The 23,540-nt window shown below is 36.0% G+C and overlaps 1 protein-coding gene across 1 annotated transcript; it reads left to right on the top strand.

The window, feature by feature from the left end:
- The first annotated feature begins 15,078 nt into the window (after positions 1-15,078).
- Positions 15,079-16,947, top strand: LOC110716336 (S-type anion channel SLAH1-like). The gene is made up of 2 exons (XM_021894958.1): positions 15,079-16,213; positions 16,587-16,947. Exons 1-2 carry the CDS (start codon positions 15,329-15,331, stop codon positions 16,851-16,853), a joined length of 1,152 nt encoding a protein of 383 aa, XP_021750650.1. The 5' UTR covers positions 15,079-15,328; the 3' UTR covers positions 16,854-16,947.
- The last annotated feature ends 6,593 nt before the right edge of the window (positions 16,948-23,540 follow it).

The raw sequence follows: 23,540 nt of genomic DNA, 5'->3' as shown, positions 1-23,540 counted from the left end.
AATTTATCATAAGACCCCACCAATCCTCATTAGAATAACAAAAACTTTTGTATACATCTGTTTTACACTAATTTTACTGTACATCGAGCAGTATAAGGGTAACTTTTACCTAATTTTAGGGTAACTTTTTGCCTTTTTTTGGGTAACTTTTAACATAATACAATTTTTATATAAATAGACAATAAGAAAAGTTTTATAATGGTAATTTAATTACATTTAATCACAAATAATTCATTTTTAGTCATTTAAAATGTGATTCTTTACTAATAATTTTTATTTATATTGGATTACTTTTATGCATATTAGGGTAACTTTTATTTATTTTAGGGGTAACTTTTAGTCAATCTAGTCTATTTGTATAGTGGATGTACAATAAATTATTGTACACCCCATTTTTTAAAAAGTTAGGGTTAGAATAAAGATTTTTATTGTCAAACTCTAGTCCACACTTGTGCTATTTTTACTCTGTTTGAAAAAAAAAATGCTATTTTTACTTGAAATTTTACATTAAATGAAATACAAAGTATATTATACTCGTTTTATTTTTCTTTTGAGGGTGTTTCAATTTACACGATCCAGGTATATTAAAAAAAAAAAAAAAAAAAAAAAAAAAAAAAAAAACTCTTTTAATATTGAGTTTACATTGTTACTACCCTTTCTTTTTTCCTCTACATTTTCTCTTGAATATACATAGAGTACTCACCATGACTTTTTTTAGAAATACGAGTACTTATTTATTTTCCCACTTGAAAATTATGTATTTACGTCAATAAAATTACTCAATAAGTTACCCACTTGCAGGTTTTATCACAAAATGTCATGTTAGCTAAGTATTTTATTTACCACCTCTATTTCATATTATTTTTAACTAATGAGTTTCCATGGTCTACTAAGCAAAATTTTGTTTGTGAGCATTAAAGTAAAAAAAAAAAAAAAAAAAAAAAAATGGTAGAGATGCAAGTCATAAGGAGAAAAATAAAAAGAAATGACAAAATTAAAAATAAAAAATAAAAACATTTACTACACATAATATAAAACGGAAATAGTCAAATAGTATATAATATAAAACAAAAATAGTCTAACAGGTCTAATATTAAAAATTAGCAAAGGGCCGTCTCAAGCGTTTAGGAGGCCCTTTGCTAATACTATCACTTAATTCTTATGCCTTTGAGTTTGTTAACTATACCAATGTTTTACCTGACTTAGCTTCTACACAAATGTCAATTGAATTGCAACACGCTCTTCCCATGACAATGCACACGGAGAGCCTCTGCTGAATATCTCGGATCCCAATGCTTATTTGACAATAAATTAAGAAAATGTTTTTACATCCACATGAGTTATTTTATTGTCTATCTTTCCCAGCTCTTCTCTTGACAATGCACTATGCACATCAGCACATGATGGGCCTCTGCTTGATTTCTCGGGGAACCTACGACATCGATGAAATATGCAATTATCTGGCAATGGATTCAATTCCGACAAAGTTTATACATCTTTATTTCAGATGTTGTCTGATGCCAATGCACCATAATCAATAGCAGCACCAAATGTACTTTTACTATATATGTAACCCTTTGTCCCAATCCTCCTCGGCTTCCAATTGAGACTATAACCTTCTGAACTCCTACATTGCATGTTTTCTGACAAAAGAAAAGATGATGAATGTTTACGGTTGTTATTATCAGAAAGTAAACGTGAGAGCCGGGAAATTTGGTGAACCGCTTATGAGGTCATTGGCATTCTTCACTCTTCGGAGTTCCCAGTGTTTTAGCTGCTAGAGGAGGCCTAGTCATTGCTCTATTTTGGTCTTCAAATTGATGCTGCATGTGTTGTTTTTGTTGCATTTTTCTTTGTTGTTGCAGCTCAGCTACTTTTATGTCTGCATGTTGTCAAGGCTAACTCTCTCTACCAAAAGCTGTGCCTCAAGTTCCTTCAGCTGAATCGTAAGACTTCTATTGATATTTCGTGCTTCCTTCAGCTGAAACTTTAAAACTCACCATGAGATCTATTAATACTTTGGTGCTTCCTTCAGTCGTTCACCTTTTGAGCTTTAGTCTTGTTTAACTACCTGCTAGCTTAGATCAACCATCCACAACTTGCTTCTAGTGCATTTTCTGTTCAGCAACTTTTTTCCTTTTACCATTATGTTGAGCCTTTTGGTTTTGATGGACAAATTGACAAACTCGACTAATGAATGTTTTGAGTCTTTGGTGAATAAAGGGTTCAAGCAAAGTTCGTTCCGGAGTAGGAACTTGGATGCGGAGTAGCATTCTCTAAATAGCCTCATGAAAATCTCACGTTCTAGTTTTAATTGTGAGCACTCAATAATATAAAGTCGGAAAGGAACTCAATGACTTATGTTATTAAAAAGACTACTGGAATAAAAGTTAGTTTTAAAAGATAATTTCTTAAAGAAAAGATAATTTATAAAAGTTTTATTTAGTCATCTATTTTTGAATAAAGACAATTATCGAAGATAATTATCTAGTTGTTTTAATATAAATAATAAATTTATCTTTTCAAATAAAATCTTTTTAAACAAACTTTTGATAATCTTTTTAAACAAATATTTGATAAAGTTAGCAAGCAGCGAAAATCTCTGTTTATACGTTTTTTCATAGCTAATGTTTATCAAGTTGTTGAGATAGTGGATTAGTGAGATAAGGCTAGGAAACCTCCTTCATGATCACCATCTGCCAAGATAACTCCACAAGTTGTTAGTGGGATGTTGGCATGTGGACGTGATTATAGTGGAGGTTAATGACTAAGCCTTCTCTATAAATACTCATGCAAACTATCTCAGAAAAACATAACTCTTGAGCATAAAAATTCCAGTAGCCATCTAATAACATAAAGAGAGTTATTATCCTTCTTATATTCTTGAGTGCAATAGGTATTTGTAATCACAGATTGTATTCAAGTACTTAGGGGTTGGGATTGTGAGTTTGTAAAGTGAGGTCAAGGAAGCTTCGCTGCTGAAGTCTTCTGTGAGAGTTGGGAACAAGTTCCTAATTTGTGGAACTTGTTAACGGGTTTGAATCTTCACTTGTAAAGAGTTTGATTACATAGTGGAAATTTAGAAAAGCCTATATCTTCTCTCGTCATTATTTCATTTAGTTAAATTCCACAAAAGTTTTTAGATTTCACCTCAATTACAATTCACTCCCCCTCTTGTATTAGCCAGTTAGACTTTCACATTACATAGTAGTGTATGCTGCAACAAAAAGAATGATACAAGTAGATTGATAATGTCAAAAGCTAGGAAAAAACAGAACAGAATAGAGGGGAAATAGTATGAACTCGGAAGAGAGCTAGTGATTTTCATTAGTACCAGTTTGTAGAACATTCCAAGAACCTAAGCCTCATTATAGTTGCTGGCATGTGCTTCAATCAATACATGAATTGAAGCACTCCTTCGCTGGTTTACCTTATCTCAAGCCTATAATATCATTACACAATTACATATCCACCCAAACCATAATATTGGACTTTTTTCACAAACACGATATTTAACAAATAAGATACTTCTATCATCAGTAATCCCTAATTATGATCCTGACCTGGCAATAAAAGCCAAAATTATGCTGAATTTCCAGCTAAATGCAAACCACAAGAAGGGAAGTACAAGCCATTCTAAATTTAATAGAGCAGCTAATCTGGTAGTGATAAGATATTGGTGAAAAGTTACCGCATGGTAGACAGTGGAGAGAGCGTACAACATTTAATAACCACAAATTAAGAGCAAAAGTACTGAATCTTGTTAATGATCTAGTAAAGTAGCTAATGTTGGTGCAGCTGTACTAGGAGCCTTTAAATGGACACCGGACACACTGTTGGAAGCTCAAGATCATATGTTGCTAAATCAAAGTGATCAGGTGCGACTCAGGGTAAATTCCACAATTGAAGGTACAATGCATTCACCCTATAGCCTATACGAAAAAAGTTTACTCACTTAATTAATTGGTATTTATCTTACATCTAAATAAGGTTCACAAGTTATAAAGTGATGTTTGATGAACGAAATATGAATCCCACATGAACAACAATTTCTAACCTTATATCCATTGAGAATTAAAGAAGCATAAACAGCCTACGTCTATGAAGCTACACTAAGCTGAGTTCCTGACTTCTAGAGCTTAAAAGTCTGTTATTTGCTAACTGTAAACCTCCAAGACACTCGCACATATTTTATGTTAAAAAATAGCTGATAATTTGGAACAGCACAGCAAGAGTCCTATAATAATTGATATCACGAGCATTATCTATCTTTCGTGCCCTCCATTGTGAATGTTTTACCAATCCCAGTCTACCCGTCAGTAAAAATACAAACATTGTATCCCTGAGGTCCTCAAATATATCAACTGGTTAAGGAAAATAGAGGATATGTAAAATATTCACAATTGAACTATTAAGTGATTGTTAACTATATCAAACTACCCTCATATGCTTGCAGACCAAAAGCAACATCAAACTTAATTGAATAACCATTTGACTTACGGTAAGCTCTTCATCTCTCGCAGATTCAAAATTAACGGATGCCTTATCTCCCGTGGATAATTCCTTTTGTTTCAAATAAACTCGTATATTACCTGCAAGCAGAACACAGGTCGACTGGGATTAAGTTCTCTACAATTCTTATCGCTACTTCTAGATGTTCAGCACAATGTCAAACCTTTAAACTTGGGAGAAATAGACCTCATTTTGAACACTCCATTACTTAATAAATTAAACCAACACGCATTGACTTGCGCATGAGCCCATGTGTAAAGTCATTTGTCAAACCTCAAACCATATTTAATTAAATTAGTAGAGTAATCTATGAGTGAAATTGTTACTTGTGCCAAGTGCCAAAACAATGGAAAACTTCGAATGCCCAAAATTCTGTTTTGGAATATCAGGAGAAACAGAACACTCAACCAAATCAGGCGCAACATCAACCTATCTGCAAGGGCTGCAACCAGTACGAGAAAACATATATACTGAGGCAAATCTTGTTATTCGGGTACATTATTAATAGAGGAAATTTATTCAGTATTATCCTTAATTGGATCAGTAAATCGCTGCGAACTAATTATTATTTTTAAGCTTTGATGTAATCCAGTTGTACCTGGGACATCCAAATTCACGTCTAATAATCATTTGGAAATCACTTCAAGCAAGTCGAAATTTCAGGTAGGCAAATCATCAAACATAGGGGGGGTAATTATCCAACATGATTCTTGAAGGTTGTGCAATCAGCTATTTATACATGATAATTTTAACATAAGCTACCCCAAGTAGCTAAAACAGTTGATTAATTAATAAATGAAATATTATTTGAGAGTTGGGAGAAATACTGTTAAAATCTGTTAACTATTTTTAACCGATTTTCCCACCAAAATCAAACTATTTGCTATTGAGCTTGGTAGGCGTGTCGCGTACCTATCAAAAATAACCTAACAGACCAATACTAATGTAGACTGGCAAGTAAGGGTCGGATCCCAAGAGACTAAGGTTCAAAAATAATTAAATAGACTCGAATTTCTACTAAGCAAGAATCAATTATAATCAATTATCTACGGAACTAAGTATAAGAAGAATTCGAAAATAAGCTAAATAAGATGATTAAATCAAGCACTTAAAACATCCAAGATCTAGTTTCACCACAATTATTATCGATGCAATTGTAATTCTACCCTTAACGTACGATTTCAATCGAACGGGGAAAAGTAAACCCTAATAATTACCAAGGATCTCTCTCGAGTATCAATGGCTTCCCTAACATACAATCAATCCTATTCTCATGGTATCATGCATATTAAAGACATTAAACACGTTACTCCCACTTCCCAATTATCAAACATAACTACTCTCGTGTTATGAATCAAACCCTAAATTAATTTACTCAAATCCGTTTATACCCAACTCTCGCTGTGATAAAAACAATGGAATAATCGCAATACTATAGTTACGTCTAACCTAGCATTGGCATAATCACAATCAAATTAGCAATTCAATTGTTAAAGTTGTTAAAGAATTTAAAGATTTAATTCATGCATCAATAATAATAGGGCTACACTAGATCTTGAATTAAAGAATCTACTCACACATGATTAAAGAAACAAAAACAAAAATAAATAATGAAAACATAATTAAATAACAAAGGATGAAAAATAAATACCAAATCTTGAATAAAATTGAAAGTAGAAAGCTTGAATCTTGAATTACAAAAACTTAGAAATAATAATGAAGAACTAGTTCTTAATAAGAGAAAATAAAATAAAACAATGCTTAATTAACTAATGAATGACCTCTAACAAAGCCCTAAAAGAAAATAAATATAAGCTAGAAAAGATAAATATTCGATCTAAGCTGGGCGCATTGCGTATTAGGGAGGCACGGACGTGCCTCTCTAAAAATAAAAACGCTGCTGAGTCTGATGATGGGCACGGACGTGCCTGCTCTGCTGCGCGTATCACTCATCTTAAATCAGTCATAACTTCATATCCGGAGCTCCGTTTGAGGCGTGTAATATATTGTTGGAAAGGTCTTCAAGTCTACTTTCCAATGAAATTTGAATCACTCCATTACCATTTGTATATCAAAAGTTATGAGCATAATAGTGAACAGGTGTCATATTTGTCAAGTATTTCATCAACGTTTTGCTTCATTTTCACTCAAGTTCGTCTCAAACACATGATTTAATATTCGTGGGCCTCGGCATAGCTTCGTGACTTCGCAAAATCTCCAAATTAGCTCCGTTAATCCTGAAATACATCAAAAACAACGAAACTACCCATAAAAGCATCGAATCATCGAAACTAAACCAAATTACACCAAAACGGACTCAAACACTCAACTAAACTAACAAAACTAACTAAAAATAAGCCAAATAATATACACAAAACACGACATATCAGAGCTTTATAACTCGATTATCATATCATCATCTTTGAATACATAATAATTTTATTAAGGGAGGATTAAACCAATATAAATTAGGAGGTGACAGGAAAAGATAGGAGGTCGACAAACTTTTAAAGGTATTGACAATGCCAATATTATTAAGAATTTTGAGAAAAATAATGTTTTGAATTTAAACCCGTGCATCGCATGGGTGACGGGTTAAGTAAGGTGAAAGATCTAATGTTGCAATTAAAAGAGAATCGATGAAAAACGTATATAGGTTAATTAATAATAAAATATAAAATATATTATTAAGAGTATAAGACATATATATTCCTAGGCATCAACCATCGACTTAAGCTTTTAGTTGAGTTGGTCCTTTAATAATTAAGTTGCATACTATTTACTTTACGATAGATCTTCACATCTTGCGTTATAAAATGATTGAGTACTAATGTTAATATCTCAATTTGACATACTTCACATCAAGTTTTCATGTTATTCTAATGACGATGATATTTTTACAATTTACATTTTAAATAAAGGAAGGAAAATGATAAATATAATCCTTAAGCCTTTGTATAAGAAGTCAAAAAAGAAACATAAAGGATAAAAAACATTAATTACACCGATTTGCTTGTTATTTTGTAACAAATTTCCAACTTTATTCCATTTTAGAAAGTTTATTCATTGCTTATAATTTCTGCAATGCCTTTCACTATTGTCTATTTTAAAGGGTAAAAATAAAGTCTTATAGGCCTCCAAAACCATTTAATAACTACTTTGATCAATAAATTCTAATGAAAAAAGTTAATCCTATATAAGTATTATTAAAAAAATTGCAACAAATTTTATATCATCAAGTACACATAATCCACCACTAATAATATATTTGGCTAATATATAAGTGAAATTTATAAAAATTTGATATTTGGAAAACATTAAGGTGAATCTGATAAAATTGCATGTTAATTATAACTCAATTGCACTTCGTATTATTTACAAGGCTTTAATTAAGGAATTTTGTGAAAAGCTATCTAATACATTTTAGATTTTATGAAAAACTACCTTATAAAAAAAAACGTTGTAAGAAACTATCTTATAAAGCACTAAATGTTGTAATAAATTACCCTTTGTTGAATTCTTGCATTGAATAAGAGACGATTAAAAAAAACTTTAATTAATCTACTCTAATAATGGATGGATTACACATGTCAAAACATTAGGGTAGTTTTTAGTTCTTTATTTAACAATTTATAGTTTTGGCTCTTGAGTCTTGACTCAAGTTGATCAAAGGGGGAAGAGATATGGTCCAAAAGCCATGCATGGAGGGCAACTCTTGACCCATCAACAATTCAACATGTACGTCACCATTATAGTGTACTAGTGTACAACAATGGGTCAATGTGACGTTGTAGCTTCTCAATAACATATTACCCCATATCATTAGGTTATAATATATATATATATGTACGTAGTGCATTATCATATATGCCATATTCATAATATTTTTAATGTATATTACATTTTTGTTGCTAAAAAAATACGAGTAATTTATTTGTTCAGATTAAAAAAATGTATTGAACTCTGCATTATATTTGGGGCTATAATATAATGTACCTTGTTTTAATTAAAATTTCTAATTTTCCCTTGATCGATTGATTACAAAAAAAATTATATACACACGGGTGCAAGGATCATCCAAGAATAAAATGCTCATTTTAATAATTTCTTTTGCTTACTTTAAAATTTAAAATGATGAAAAAAAAATCAAATAAGCAATAAGCTAGCCTGGGGTGCACCTACCTCTATGTACACCTACCTCTATGTGCACACGAATAATGTATATAAAAAGTGTTGTCGATTAATCACTCTACCTTTTAGCACGTTCAAGACAGATAAAACCTCATTAAAAGGCCACTACTAGTGCCGTATCATCCAAGAAGAAATCCAAACACAATGGACTTTCATTTGTAAAGGGAAGTAGATCGATCAAAAGAGTAATATATAGTTCGTTTTTGATAGGATGACCAAGTACCTAATTTATTGGTGCATGCGATCTGAGATCGTATATATAGTTTGATAGGTTATCTAAAACTTATTTTAAAGGATAATAAACATAATAAGAGGCATTATGAAATATAATCGGATCTGATCTTTTAATTTGGCCGTTAAGGATATACTTAGCTTGTATACTGTATATCAAATTAAATGATGTACGTGAAAAGATCGGACTTTATAAGTAATATGGAGTATTAGGTGTAAACCTCTTAAAAATTAAAAATAAAAATCAATATTGACCTTTGTAATGTCTGTAGTCCTGAGTGGAAGCAATATGCAATCCTACTAAGTACCGACCCATATCCATATCCTGCTTGCTTCAATGTTGTTTGGTGCACTACCAAGATCGATTAATTTAGGTCATTTTTGGGTGATATTATAGCCCTACTTGTTGCATCTTCGCCGACAATTATACATATATACTTCGTATATATTCTTCGTCATATTTTCAAAACTTATGTTTTCGGGTACATTTAAACTTAGTGTATATTTGGAGGTTGGGAATTTAAAATAACAATAACGATAAAATGAGCACATAAAAATCAATCAATAACTAGTTAAAAATTTTACCGCCAATTTTTCTTTATTTTTTTTTTCAAAATCTTCAAGAAAAGTATTTATAGTCTATAATATATTCTTTCAAGTTTTACAATTATATTTTTTCCATATACATTAGGCTAGAATTTTTTTTTTTTTTTTATTTTTTTACATATTTTTCATACTTCGTATATATTATATTATGTATTAAGAAAATTATAGATATATTAATAATGATTAAAATAATATTATCAATCTAAGATTTCTATAATATTATTTTTTGTCCTTTGTTTTAAATTTACTATTTTTGCAATGAAGTTTATTTCAATTAAAAAAATTCATTTTGGTAACATATCTATGTATATATATACTTTATTTTTCTACATTTAAAAGTTACTTAATAATAGCACGGGTATCAACCTAAATATTTTTTTAAAAAAAAAAGTAAAACCTACTCCCTCCATAGACCCAAATTATTAGTATTCTTCTTCTTATTATTTTTTATTTTTTTTTAATAATGTCTAATGCTTCAATTACCTTGATATTGCACATTGGTATAAGTATAAAAAATAATTTATACCATTATTTATGTAATTATATTTGAATTAGCATTGAAATTGGTTACAATATAAAATTTAGTAACAATAAAATAATATAAAATAAAAATACCCTTGGATACACCAAGCTCTAAGTATATCTAAGCTAGGAGCAAGATAAAGTTTCTATCATTATTTGTTTTGGTGTTTTCCACCCACTTCACTCTTTGGACTAATCCGAATTCGGGACCTTAGTTCTGAGTGGTTAGGTTCAAATCCTCTATTAATTGTTGTTGCGGGGAATCAAACACACGCTCCTCTCTACCAAGTACATGCGGTCTCAATCATCACTGCAGCAACAACCAATTGGTAGGTTTGTATCATTATCCGCAGGTTAACAATGCAATTATACTCATTACTTCGTATAATTTACTTTTTGTATACCCACTTGCCTCACCATTACACTACTAATTTATATGCACACAATGCATGCTTTAAATTTCAAATTAATTAATATATACCATAGTAAGTAAAAATTAAGGCATTTTTTAGGTATTAATCGTTAAAAACATGCGTTGGCAACCGTGATAATAGAAATGTGTCAACAAAAAACAGAGGAAGTATAATAATACTACTTTTCATGTCTCATTGCCCAATTAAATTTTACATTCTGATACTATTTTGTAAATATAGTGATACGATTATTGACGGTGCATACAATTTTATAATTGAAATTTAGGAAATCAATTTACATTTTACTATTTCAGGTTAAAGTCTTGAATTCGACTTTTTGGTAGTGGACCTTAGAGCATCTACAATGGGTAACTCACTAACCTCCCCACACCACTCTCTCTCATATTTTGGGGTTAGCTCACCATTGTAAATGGTGACTTCTGAGTTACTCACCCCATTAGGCACTTCTCTCTTCCAGGTAACTAACATCCTTGGACTGTGCGCATCAAGTTCATTATTTTAATTTTATTTTTGCCTCTAATTGTGTAAATCGACGTCAATTTTGCAAGAAAGTACCTGATTTCTGATGTTACGTCAGTACCACAACAGACACTTGGTTACCATTTGAATTTTGTAGCCGTTAGCTATTTCCATGAACATTTGCCAATAACTTTTATAGTTTTATAAGTGTTAAATATCTTATAACGGTAATAAAAAAATTCTACATTGCTTTTCAAAAAAAAAAAATTACCGTTGAGATTGTCATAATTTTATCTATAAATAGAGTCCAATATTGACATATTTTTTCACAACTAAATTTTTACCCTCTCTCTATTAACCCACAACATTCAATTTTCACATTGTCTAAATCCAAAAAATATTAACCCTACTTATGGATCCTAATAATCCAAATTAGGGAAATAATTTCTACTCCCCAAACAATCCAAATTACCAAATGAATTCCAATTCTCCAAAATTTCAAGCTAATTTTCAATTTGACCCAAATACCCTTTCTAATCCAAATGTTCAAAGAATGTTATATTATAACATTCCTAATCGGCCAATAATACCTCCAAATCAACAATTTTCTAACAAGTTCCCAAAACAATTTCCAAATCATTTCAACAACAATTTATGCATCAATTTCCCCAGAATTATTCATCTAGTGCAACGTTTCCAATGTTTCAACATTTTGGTAACCAACTAGATAATAATCCAGCAACTCCCGGGGGTGATGGAAGTAGTAACAAAACTCCTCTCGAAATTAATGCTACTGATGATGACAATGATGATGAAAAGGTTGACGTGGTAGATCCAAAAGAGAGCAACAACATTCCAGTAGTAAGTGGGGAGCACAAGAAGACGATGCACTTGTATCCGCTTGGATTCATTGTGCGCTTGATGATCCAGAGAAGGCGACAGATCAGACTTTGAGGGATATATGGAAAGGTATATATGATTTGTATGAGCTAGCTAGGGTAGAAAAGTCTTCTATCATCCAACGTAGAATTTTGAGGGCTAGGAAAGGTTGATGGGGTAGAATTAATAAAGAATTAAATAAGTGGGTTGGTTGCTACGCAGCAGCACAATGTAGAAATGAGAGTGGTACCAACAACCACAATGTCATGACTGATGCTCAAGAAATGTATAGAGCAACACAAAATGGAGCACGATTCACTTTACTCAGTGTATGGGAAGAGCTGCGTAATTGTGATAAATGGAGGCCAACAAACAAGCAAGCGTCGGAAACCGGTGAAAGTGATAACTCCAAAAGATCTCCTACGGATGACGGAAGGCGTGGACGACCCGATGGGGTGAAAGTGGCTAAAAGAAAAGGTAAATCAGTTACTAGTTCTGGAAAATAGTTTAGATTCATTCACCCAAGCCCTATCAGAGATGAATATGATGAAAGGGCAATACTTAAATGTTGACGATGAGAAGCGAGCAGATGTAGCAAAACAAATGTTGGATTATCAAAAGGAGCGATATATCATGAAGAGACAGAGAAAAGCGGAGAAGAAGAGGTTCAAATTATTCAGTGTTCTACTTGCAAAATCACACCACACCGAAGATGATGAAAAACTTCTTCAGAAACTAAAAGTGGAAATTAGCCATCTCTTAGGTTAGTTTGAGCGGCTTTTAAGTTAATTTAAGCTTAAATTTGTAGTTTGTCTTAAGTTATGATGTTTAGGTTATTAATTTGTAATGTTATGGTTATATTCTTTAATGTTGTAATGCTTTTATTATTTATTTAAGGAGTGTTTTAATTAGTTATTGTTATATCCTTTAATGTTGTAATTCTTTCATCTTCTAGAATGGGATGTCAGACATTATGTTGTAATTGGATGGCAATCTGAGAACATTATCAATAATATTATCTACTAGATTACCGTGTGCCCATACAATGAATCGTAATTGGATAGAAATCTAATCCTTTATCCAAAATCTGATCGTCTAGAGTTGTGTGCATTAACTTTAATTGTTATTGGATGGAAATTTAGATATCTCATCAGAAATCTCATCTTCTTGAATTGTGTGCCCATATACCTTATGAATTTCTATATATAGTAGTTTACCTTTGTAGTTAATACACGCAAATAAAAATACCTTTTGTTAACAAAATAAAAACCTAAGTCTAAACACTACATTCTACTTTCCATTTTTTTTTTAATTTTCAAAAATGGACTTTGATTCAAATTCATCAAGTTCAAGAGTTTTTGAATATATGGTGAACGATTATGTTGAGTGGAACGAATCAATTACTCAGCGACGTAAAGAAGATGAATTGATTGAGGAAGCAATCAATTCCACTGTTGTCCCTCTTGTGACCTCATCTTTTCAAGTCCCATCCACTCATGTTGTGAAGAAAAAAAGGGAGTATGTACCAAGAGACCGTGAAGATCAGATGTTGACTCAAGGCTATAAAACGACTACTTTAGTCCACAACCACTTTACAATGACACTATGTTTCGTCGAAGAATTCACATGCGTAAACATATTTTCCAGCGCATTGTTACAAAACTAAGTGAAAGTGATGTATACTTTCAACAAAGGCCTGACGCTACAAGAAGACTCGGTGCATCTGCATTACAAAAATGCACTGCAGCTATGAGGATGTTGGCTTATGGTTCAGCAGCGCAGTTGATGCAGTTGACGAATACCTCAAAATTGCAAAAAGTACAGCTAGTGAGTGTCTTGGACACTTTGTCGAAGGGGTTATCTCAAATTTTGAACAAGAATATTTGAGGAGGGCGACACCCACAAATGTAGAACGACTTCTTCGTGAAAGAAATGTTCGTGGATTTCCTGTTATGTTGGGGAGCATTGATTGTATGCATTCGGAGTGGAAAAATTGTCTACGTGCTTGGAAAAAAATGTACCAAGGAATAAGTAAAACAACAACCATCATTTTAGAAGCAGTTGCGTCACAAGACTTGTGGATATATATGACATGCTTTTTTTTGGCATACTAGGCTCCCTCAATGATATAAATGTCCTTCAACGGTCGCCCATATCATGTTTGATGATATTTGTGAAGGTCGAGCCCCACAGGTTAGTTTCAATGTTAACGGCAATACATATCATATGGGATACTATCTTACAGATGGTATATATCCAAAATGGGCAGCATTTATCCCAGCAATCAAGCTTCCACAAACCGCTAAACAAAGATTATTTACACAAAAGCAAGAAAGTTATCACAAAGATGTTGAACGTGCCTTTGGAGCGTCACAAGCTCGATCGATTCGCTATAATACGCCAACCAGCTCTCGCATGGATGGTCAACATAAATCTTTTGGAAAATTATTATGGCATGTATTATCATGCATTATATGATTGTTGAAGATGAACGAGAAAGTTATTTGCATTACGATACATTTGAATTTATCTCTGACCAACCTCAAAATAATGTTGGCGAATCATCAAATTAAGGTGACAACGAACCATTCATAGTGAGACGTGGAAGATTAGACAAACTAAGTTTAGCGGGTTATATGTCAAATAGAAATAATGTATGAAATAGAGAGACTCATATGTCATTGAAGAAAGACTTGCTGGAACATATATGGCGTCACTTTGGTAATGAATAATGATGGTAACTAGTAGTCGCAGAAAGCTTTTTATTGTTTAGGATATTTCCGTTGTTATGTTTTTATTATTAATCCAATAATTTGATTGTAACATTGTTGTTTTAATTTATATAATAATTTAATGTATGTTTAATAATTTTGAAACTAATCATGCTCAACAAGACTAATTAATAATAATTAAAACATAAGGTCATTAATTAATTATTATTGTAGACATTAATTATATTATTAAATTAAGTAGTGACTACTTTAATAATTAAAAGAATTGAATTTGTTAACATTAAATCACTATAATAATAATAATAATAATAATAATAATAATAATTGGTGGGGTATCGATAAAAGTAGGAAAGATAATGTGGGGTAACTCACCATTGTAGAAAAAATTAAAAGAGTGACTTACAATGGTAACTCATAATAGTGAAAAATGACGTGGAGTAAAAAAGTAAAAAAGAGAAAATGGTGAGCTAGCCACCAATGTGGGTGCTCATAGTTGTCGAGCAACATTGTACCCTGCACTTTTAGATAGCTGTACGTGATCTTGCACTTCTATATAAGAATCACCACATGTATGTAGTTTCCTAAACTTGCATATCCTAAACACTTCCCTATCTACACCATATACATAATCATCATTACTAATAAATTTTTCTTCTTTAATTACTTATTAAGCAAGCTTGCTTGATCGATCCTTTCATCCAATAATCCCTCCATACATCTATACATACATACATTTATATATACTATATAGAAAAAAAAAAAATGGATTCAAAATTAGGTGTTAATAAACCAGGCATAGAGGTTGTAATCGGCGATACACCAATGAGTTTTAATAACAACCATAAGATGGTTGTTGTAGGTTTTTACGATCATTTTGTGTCTTCCATACTAGCAAAATTCCATGCAGGCTTTTTTAGAATAAGCCTTGCCTTATGTGCTCAAGTGTTGTTATGGAAAAACCTAGTCCAAATTACAAAAGACAACCATGCTCGTCAATTCCACCCTATGCTCTTGTCCCTCCCATCGACGGCCACTAATTTATTATGGTTGACGGCCTTACTCGTTTTGATCTCGTTATCTATTCTCTACACGTTAAGGTGTTATCATCACTTTGACAAGGTGAAGGACGAGTTTTTGCACCATGTAGGAGTAAACTATTTGTTTGCTCCTTGGATGTCAAGCCTGTTATTGCTTCAAACTTCGCCTATGCTTGTTGTTCCTGATGGTAGTATTTGCCAACAATTAACTTGGTGGATGTTTGTAGTACCTATAATTATGCTTGATATCAAGTTATACGGGCAATGGTTTATTAAGGGAAAACGAGTTCTAACGAAGGTGGCTAACCCGGCTTGCCAACTATCCGTCATAGCAAATTTGGTAGCAGCAAAGGAAGCTATGTTTATGGGATGGTCAGAGATGGCGTTGTGCTTTTTCGCATTGAGCATGGCTCACTACTTGGTGTTGTTTGTCACCCTTTATCAAAGACATCCAGGGAGCAATGGTGTTTCGCCGTCACTAAGGCCGGTTTTCTTCTTGTTTATTGCGACTCCAAGCATGGCTAGCATAGCATGGTGCTCAATTGCCGGGTCCTTTGATGTTGTATCAAAGATGCTCTTCTTTCTCTCCATGTTTCTCTTCATGTCCTTGGTAAGTACGCACTATTTTTCCTATCTTTTCATCTACTTTAAAATTGCCCTTTGAGTCACCTTATGTACCTAATTATTCCACCACTAACAATAAGATTTCTTTTTCATTGACAAAAAACACGTGTTTAGCAAGAAACTATAATCTAACAATCTTTTACATAATAATAATTATTTTAAATATTCATTACTCCATAGTTAAGAAAATACTTCATATGATCAAATTTATTGCAAAACTTTACGTACAATTACTATAGAACAAAATAATGTTAGAAATTGAGGATTTGACTCAATATTACATAGTCCGATCTGTACATAAGAGTATATGTAGACGTGTTTGTAGTTGATTTATTGACCAGTGTTTGCTAATGTTGCAGGTATGTAGGCCAACATTATTCAAGAAATCACTAAGAAAGTTTAGTATAGCATGGTGGTCTTTTTCACTTCCTTTGACAACACTGGCTTTGGCATCCGTCAAGTACGCTCAAGAGGTAAAAGATGGTGCAGCACAAACACTAGCACTTGCCTTATCAATTGTTTCTATGATGGTTATCCTTGCTCTAATGGTCATCTCCACCATCAAGATCAACAAATTGTTCCTTGCTACTCATAAACCAAAATCAAATACCAATAATCCTAACTAATTGTTAGCGTAATTATTAATGAATTACATTAATGTACTAATTGGTTTCATATTTCTCCTTTCCTTTTATTGGGAACGAGGGAAATTATATTAAGAGGGAGCTAGTATTTCATATATGCACACCAGCCTATAATTATATATATGTAGTGTGATCTGCACATCTCAACTATGAAAATCCAATACTATTTGTGTTACCAATCGATGTACTCATTTAAACATATCATTATTCTTTTCTAAACCTCGAAAATAAGTTGAGGATGATTTCAATCATTTTTGGATTGAAACAAATATAGTATAGGATTTTATAATAAGATACTCACTATATAGTTAATTAAAGACTAAAGCTTTTGGGAGTGGGAAACTAAGGGAGTGTTTGATATAGGGATTTTATAGGGATGGAAACGGAATCATATTAGCGTTTCCGTTACATTGTGTTTGGTTACGGACTAAAGTAACACAAACCGTTAGTTAGGGGTAACCCAATCCACCCAATTGTTTCCCCTGTAATAGGTGAGGAAACAAATCCCCTTTCCTTCCTCTAACACAAAAAATAAAGAAAATTCTTGTCTCTCCTCTTCACTTGCTTGATAATTCTTTGAAAATTCCCAAAAAATTTCGACGATTCTACGAGGAAGATGCAATTCTCCAGATCTTACTCCTAAATTTTCGATTTTCTTCTGCAAATCTTCAGAAATTATCACAGGTTTGCTATCTTCATTTCTCTCATTCAATTTCTAGGGTTCATGTAGTATCAATTTTTGCGTTTTTGGTATGAATTTATTACTTGCGTGTTCAATTGCAACTTCAGAAAGTTGTTTTCGTTCAATTTCTAGGGTTCATGTAGTATCAATTTTTGCGTTTTTTGGTATGAATTTATAACTTGCGTGTTCAATTGCAATCTTAGAAAGTTGTTTTTGTTTGATTTTTGATTGTATTATTATAATTACTTCAAGTTTCAGCTACGAATGTTATTGTTTTAAGCTTCAATTCACTTGAAATTATTTAACAAACATTGGAGTTTTGTATAATTTCTTCATTTGGTAATTATATCTATGTTATGAATGTAATAGATTATTGGTGGTGCTGAACATGTCTTATTTTGCTCCATATGTATGCATTACGATGAGAAAGTTGCTGCTACTATTTTGAGTATATAGACCATGGTTTTCTGGTGCTATACATGTCTTATTTTGCTCCATATGTGTATACATTACAGTGAGAAAGTTACTGCTACTCGAGAAATCTGATGGGGGCCAAAAGGCTGACTCCGCCTCAGAGCCGAACGACTCTGATGGCCAGCCGCGGTCAGGAAAGTCTGCTAATATTGATAGCAGGCCGGAATTCGAGGAATCCAACTCTAAGAGCATGGAGACGGATGACCTGACCGAGTCAATAGAACTGACCGTAGGAGATCCGAACAGATGTGTTAGCATCGGGTCGTCACTGGAGCCAAACACCCGTGCGGCACTCGTCCAACTCCTACGGGCCAGTGGAGACGTGTTCGCCTTCTCAGCCGCAGAAATGCCCGGGATTGATCCGGACTTCGTCTCCCATAGGCTTAATGTCGACCCCTCCAGTCGACCCATTAAGCAGAAAAAAGCGAACTACTCCGCCGAAAAGAACCAGAACATCGCAGCTGAGGTCGATAAGCTCCTAGATGCTGGGTTCATTGAACCCTGTCAGTATCCGGAGTGGCTGGCCAAATGTTGTAATGGTTCAGAAGGCAAATGGTAACTGGAGGATGTGCGTTGACTTCACGGACCTGAATAGGGCATGTCCCAAGGACTCCTATCCGCTGCCGAGGATCGACCAACTGGTCGACTCGACAAGCGGGCATGCTCTGCTCAGTTTCATGGACGCATTCTCCGGGATACCATCAGATCTTCATGCACCCCGAGGACCGAGCTAAAACAGCGTTCATAACAAGTTCCGGGTTGTACAATTACAGAATGATGCCCTTCGGATTGAAAAATGCGGGGGCAACATATCAGAGGTTGGTTGATCAGGTTTTTCGCCGAGCAAAAAGGCCGAAACATGGAGGTTTATGTTGACGACTCAATCGTCAAAAGCATAAAAGAAAAAGATCATGTCACGGACCTAGCCGAAACCTTCGCCACCCCTCAGAAAATACAAAAATGAAGCTGAATCCGAAGAAATGTGTCTTCGGCGTGAAGTCAGGCAAGTTCCTCGGCTTCATGGTCAGCAAGAGGGGGATTGATGCAAACCCCGCCAAAGTACAAGCTGCTTTAGACCTCCCCGAGCCGAAGACAAAAAGGGATATTCAGCGTCTAGCCGGGAGAATGGCTGCCTTGTCCAGGTTCATCTCACGAGCCTCAGACAAAGGGCTCCCTTTCTTCAAGGCGCTGAAGCTCCAAAATTCAAAAGGCATTGAATGGGGAGACGAACAAAAGTCAGCCTTTCAGCAGCTCCGTGAACACCTGGCTCAACTCCCAACACTGGCAAGGCCAGTCGTAGGAGACATCCTATACTTATACGTGGCGGTCAGTCCAGCCACGGTAAGCGCGGTGCTGCTAAGGGAAGAAGAAAAAAGTTCAACAGCCGATCTATTTCGTCAGCCACACCCTGACGGATGCCGAGACGCGCTACCCATTGTTAGAAAAAGTGGCTTATGCAGCGGTGGTGGCTGCTCGGAAGTTGCGACCCTATTTTGATTCTCATCAAATAGCGGTTCTAACTGATCAGCCGTTAGAGAAAGTCCTCGGCAAGGTTGAAAAATCCGGTAGACTAGCAAAGTGGGCTTTCGAGCTCACCGAGTTCAGTATCGGTTATCAGCCGAGAACAGCCATCAAGGCGCAAGCCTTGGCAGACTTCTTGGCCGAGTGCTCCTATCAGGAGACTCTGGATGCAAGGAGGAAAATCTGGACCGTCTTCACGGATGGGTCCTCCACCGTGAACGGTTCGGGGGCAGGGGTCGTCATCACCTCTCCCGAAGGCAAAACCTTCGAGTATGCACTAAAATTTTCATTCAAAGCCTCTAACAACGAGGCCGAATACGAAGCAGCCATTGCTGGCTTAGACCTGTGCATATCGTTGGAAGCCGAGCATGTCTACCTCAAGACAGATTCTCAGCTGGTCGCCAATCAGATCCGGGGGGAGTATGAGGCTAAAGAGCCTTCAATGGCAGCTTACCTCACAAGGATCAAATCGACAATTGCGAAGCTGAGATCTTTCGAAGTAGAGCTGATCCCAAGGGGTCAAAATGCTCAAGCGGACGCACTCTCCAAACTTGCAAGCTCAACTCTGACTGAGTTAAGCCGTTCTGTCTATGTGGAGGTGCGCCGAGAAAAGAGTGTAGCCGAAGCAATATCAATCTGCTGCGCTGCACTCGAGCCGAGCTGGATGGATGACATCCTGGCTTATAAACTCAGGGACGAGCTCCCCGAGGATAGGAATTCGGCCTCCAAGATAAAGCGGATCAGTTCACGATTCCTCGTCTTCGGCGGCCAACTCCTCAGAAAATCCTTCTCCGCTCCATTATTGAAATGCGTGGGTCCAACGGATGCCGACTATATTCTCCGAGAGATTCACCTCGGCATCTGCGGAAACCACATAGGAGGGAGAACCTTAGCCCACAAAGCTCTCAGGGCAGGGTATTTTTGGCCTACAATGATCTCGGATGCAAAGAACATGGTCAGAAAATGCGAGAAATGCCAAAAAATTTGCACCGGTAATCCATCGGCCATGCCTAGATCTCCAGCCAATTCTTAATCCTCTTCCATTTGCACAATGGGGGTTGGATATTCTGGGACCCTTTCCCGAGGCCCCATACAAAAGAAAGTGGCTGATAGTCGGAATCGACTATTTCAGCAAATGGATTGAAGCGGAAGCTGCTTCAGGCATATCTGAGCAAACTGTCAGACAGTTCATCTGGCAGAACATAATAACTCGGTTCGGCATCCCAAAAGTTTTTGTGTTCGACCACGGCAGACAGTTTGACAACCTGCCCTTGCGCCGATACACTGATCAATTCGGGATAAAATTGGCTTACTCCGCGGTTTGCCACCCTCAGAGTAATGGCCAAGCCGAAGCCGCAAATAAACAGATCCTTAACGCTCTCAGAAAAAGAGTAGAGGATCAAAAGTCCCAAGTGGGTAGAGGAACTTCCGGGAACCCTCTGGTCACTCCGGACAACCGAGAAGGAGGCAACGGGGCATTCACCTTTTCAGCTGGTGTATGGATCCGAAGCAGTGCTTCCAGTGGAAGTGGGCTCAGAAAGCCTACGAGTGAATCTCTTCTCAGCCGAGGAAAATGAGCAGCTCATGAAAGAGTCCCTCGACTTCCTTGACGAGATTAGAGATCTAGCCCGAGAAAGGATGGCTGCACACAAGCTCAGAATGAGCAAGTCCTACAACCGAAGAGTCTATCAACGACCTCTCAGAGTTGGGGATTTAGTTTTGAGGAATGCTGCAGCTGTTCAAAAAAGTCGCATTCATGGCAAACTCTCAGCATCTTGGGAGGGACCTTATGAAATTTATCAAGAGCTTCAGCCCGGTACCTTCAGACTCAAACAAATGGATGGCACCGAGCTGAAAAACCATTGGAATGCCGATGTGCTCAAAAAATACTATGTGTAAATCCTTCGGATAGTACAATCTATGTAAGTACACTGATTTTGTTTATAAAAAGGCCATCGAGCCAGTATTCATTCAGATTGCGTGTATTCTTTAAGTCTTTATGCTTTCTACGGTTTTTCAAAAATTCAAGGTTTCATTCGGCGCTGTCCGGGGTATTGCATAATGATGCCTTGTACCTCGGCAAGCCGTAAAACCTGCCAAAAAAAGATACAAGCCCGAAGTATTGCATAGTGATGCCTTGTACTTCGGAGAATCTGTTCCTTTGGGCAAAAAGGCCATAGACTTATCCGAAACATAGCCTAAAAAATAGGAACTGATAAAGCCCCGAAGTATTGCATAGTGATGCCTTGTACTTCGGATGAATCAGTTCCGGGTGGTAGTTGCAACTCTGAAGTATTGCATGATGATGCCTCGTACTTCAGATAAACTGCTGCCCCGGCATGGTGTTTCGGATAGTTGTTCCCTTGGATGAATTGAAGAAAGTGTCACAAGAGTACCATCTCTAGAGTGAAAACTCTCAGGTGGGAAATCAGTACTTTAAAAACAGATGTAGAAAATAAAGCAAAGTGTTCAAAGATCCTCGGCTTAGCCGAGAAAAATTATCAGCCATTCCAGAATTCAGAAGACCTCATCTTCAGATTTCTGGGGGGCAGAGGGAAATAGAGAAATGGCACAACTGATCTAATACCCTTCAGCTCAGCCGAAGTTTGATACTTATGTCAGTTTTTTCACAAGTTGAAAACATCCGAGTACAAACGGCAAAAAGAAGTCTCAGCAGAAATGATTCTCGCTAGCCGAAGTTCTGCACTTAGCAAATATTTGAAAGATCATTCAAAGAAAGCAGTAAAGTGCGAAGACTGGTAAAGCGAAGAAAAAAAAAAAATACACAAGAAAGCTGAGAAAGTGAACTTCTTTGAAATAAAAATGTTGAATTACAAAAATAGTCGGCAGCCGCCCACAAGCGGAAAGTAACAGCTGCCGAAATACGTACAGGCAAAATAAAAATATAATAAGCTGTTGTACGATAAGGCAAGCTGAAGCAAAAAAAAAACAAAAGGCAAAAATTCAGAAAGCGGCAAGTCTAAAGTTGAGCGCATGATGAACCGCAAGATTCTGAAGACGACTGCCCGAGTTCCTATGCTTCAGCCTGAGGATCAGACTGATCAGCTTCATTGGGCCCAATGGTGGTCTCAGCTCCAGCAGCAGAAGAAGCAGGCTTTGCACTTTGCCGAGCCTCCCTTTCCCTCTGCTCAGCCTCCAACTCCATCCTCTCAGCTTCTTCCTCGGCTTCCTCAGCCTTAAGGATTTCAGCTTCGATTGGAGTGGCATACTTCATGTGAGGGTCTTCGGGATCTTGGACCCATTCAGCACATTTGGACCAGTCCAGCTTCGGCTCAGCATGAAGGCAGACCCTTCGGCACACTCTGAACCCGTTTCTAAAACCCATTTCATACTCTTCTTGGGTATAGATACGGACTTTGAGTAGAGCCTCAGCATCGGCCAACTTCTTCTTCGTCTCCTCCAAGTCTTCCTCGGATCTCTTCAGCTCATCGACGAGCTTGGAGGAGGAGCCTTTCAGCTCGGTAAACTCTTGCTGAACCTGGGAAGCCTCGGCCTGAACTTGGACCATTTCTTCCTTCTTGGCAGTGAGCTGATCCTCAGCCTCTTGTAGCTTAGCTCTTTGAGCTTCAGCAGCAGCAGCAGCCCTTGAGAGTTGGACATCCCTAGCTTGGAGCATCTCTTCAGCAGCCATTCTGCTGGCTTCAAGAGATTCTAGCTGATGCTGCACTTCAGCCTGTGCAGCAGCTCCTTCTTGGATTCGGCTCTCGATAGCAGCCTTGAACTTGGAGATGTCCACCCCCAGGTGCTCTTAGAGGAATTTTTCCCCTTCCATCAGTGGGGGAAAAACTTCCTTCTCCATAGCGTCGCAGAAGGTCTGGAGGGCTTCAGCAGCCTTTTTCTCGTACTCCTCAGCCTTCTGCTGCTTCTCTTCAGCTGCTGCCTGCTTCAGCTTAGCAAGCTTTAGCTCTTCCTCGGCTACCCTTTGATCGTGCTCGGCAGCGTCCACCCTATCTTGTAGGGAATCTATCAGC

The sequence above is a fragment of the Chenopodium quinoa genome, unplaced genomic scaffold (assembly GCF_001683475.1).
Source record: "Chenopodium quinoa cultivar QQ74 unplaced genomic scaffold, ASM168347v1, whole genome shotgun sequence".
Taxonomy (NCBI): Eukaryota; Viridiplantae; Streptophyta; class Magnoliopsida; order Caryophyllales; family Amaranthaceae; genus Chenopodium; species Chenopodium quinoa.
Note: the sequence above shows the minus strand (reverse complement) of the source record. Positions and strands in the feature narration are given on the sequence as shown.

Coding starts and splice junctions, on each gene's coding strand:
- LOC110716336 (XM_021894958.1), top strand. CDS start 15,329: ATGGATTCAAAATTAGGTGTTAATAAACCAGGCATAGAGGTTGTAATC. Junction 16,214..16,586: donor TGTTTCTCTTCATGTCCTTG/GTAAGTACGCAC, acceptor CTAATGTTGCAG/GTATGTAGGCCAACATTATT.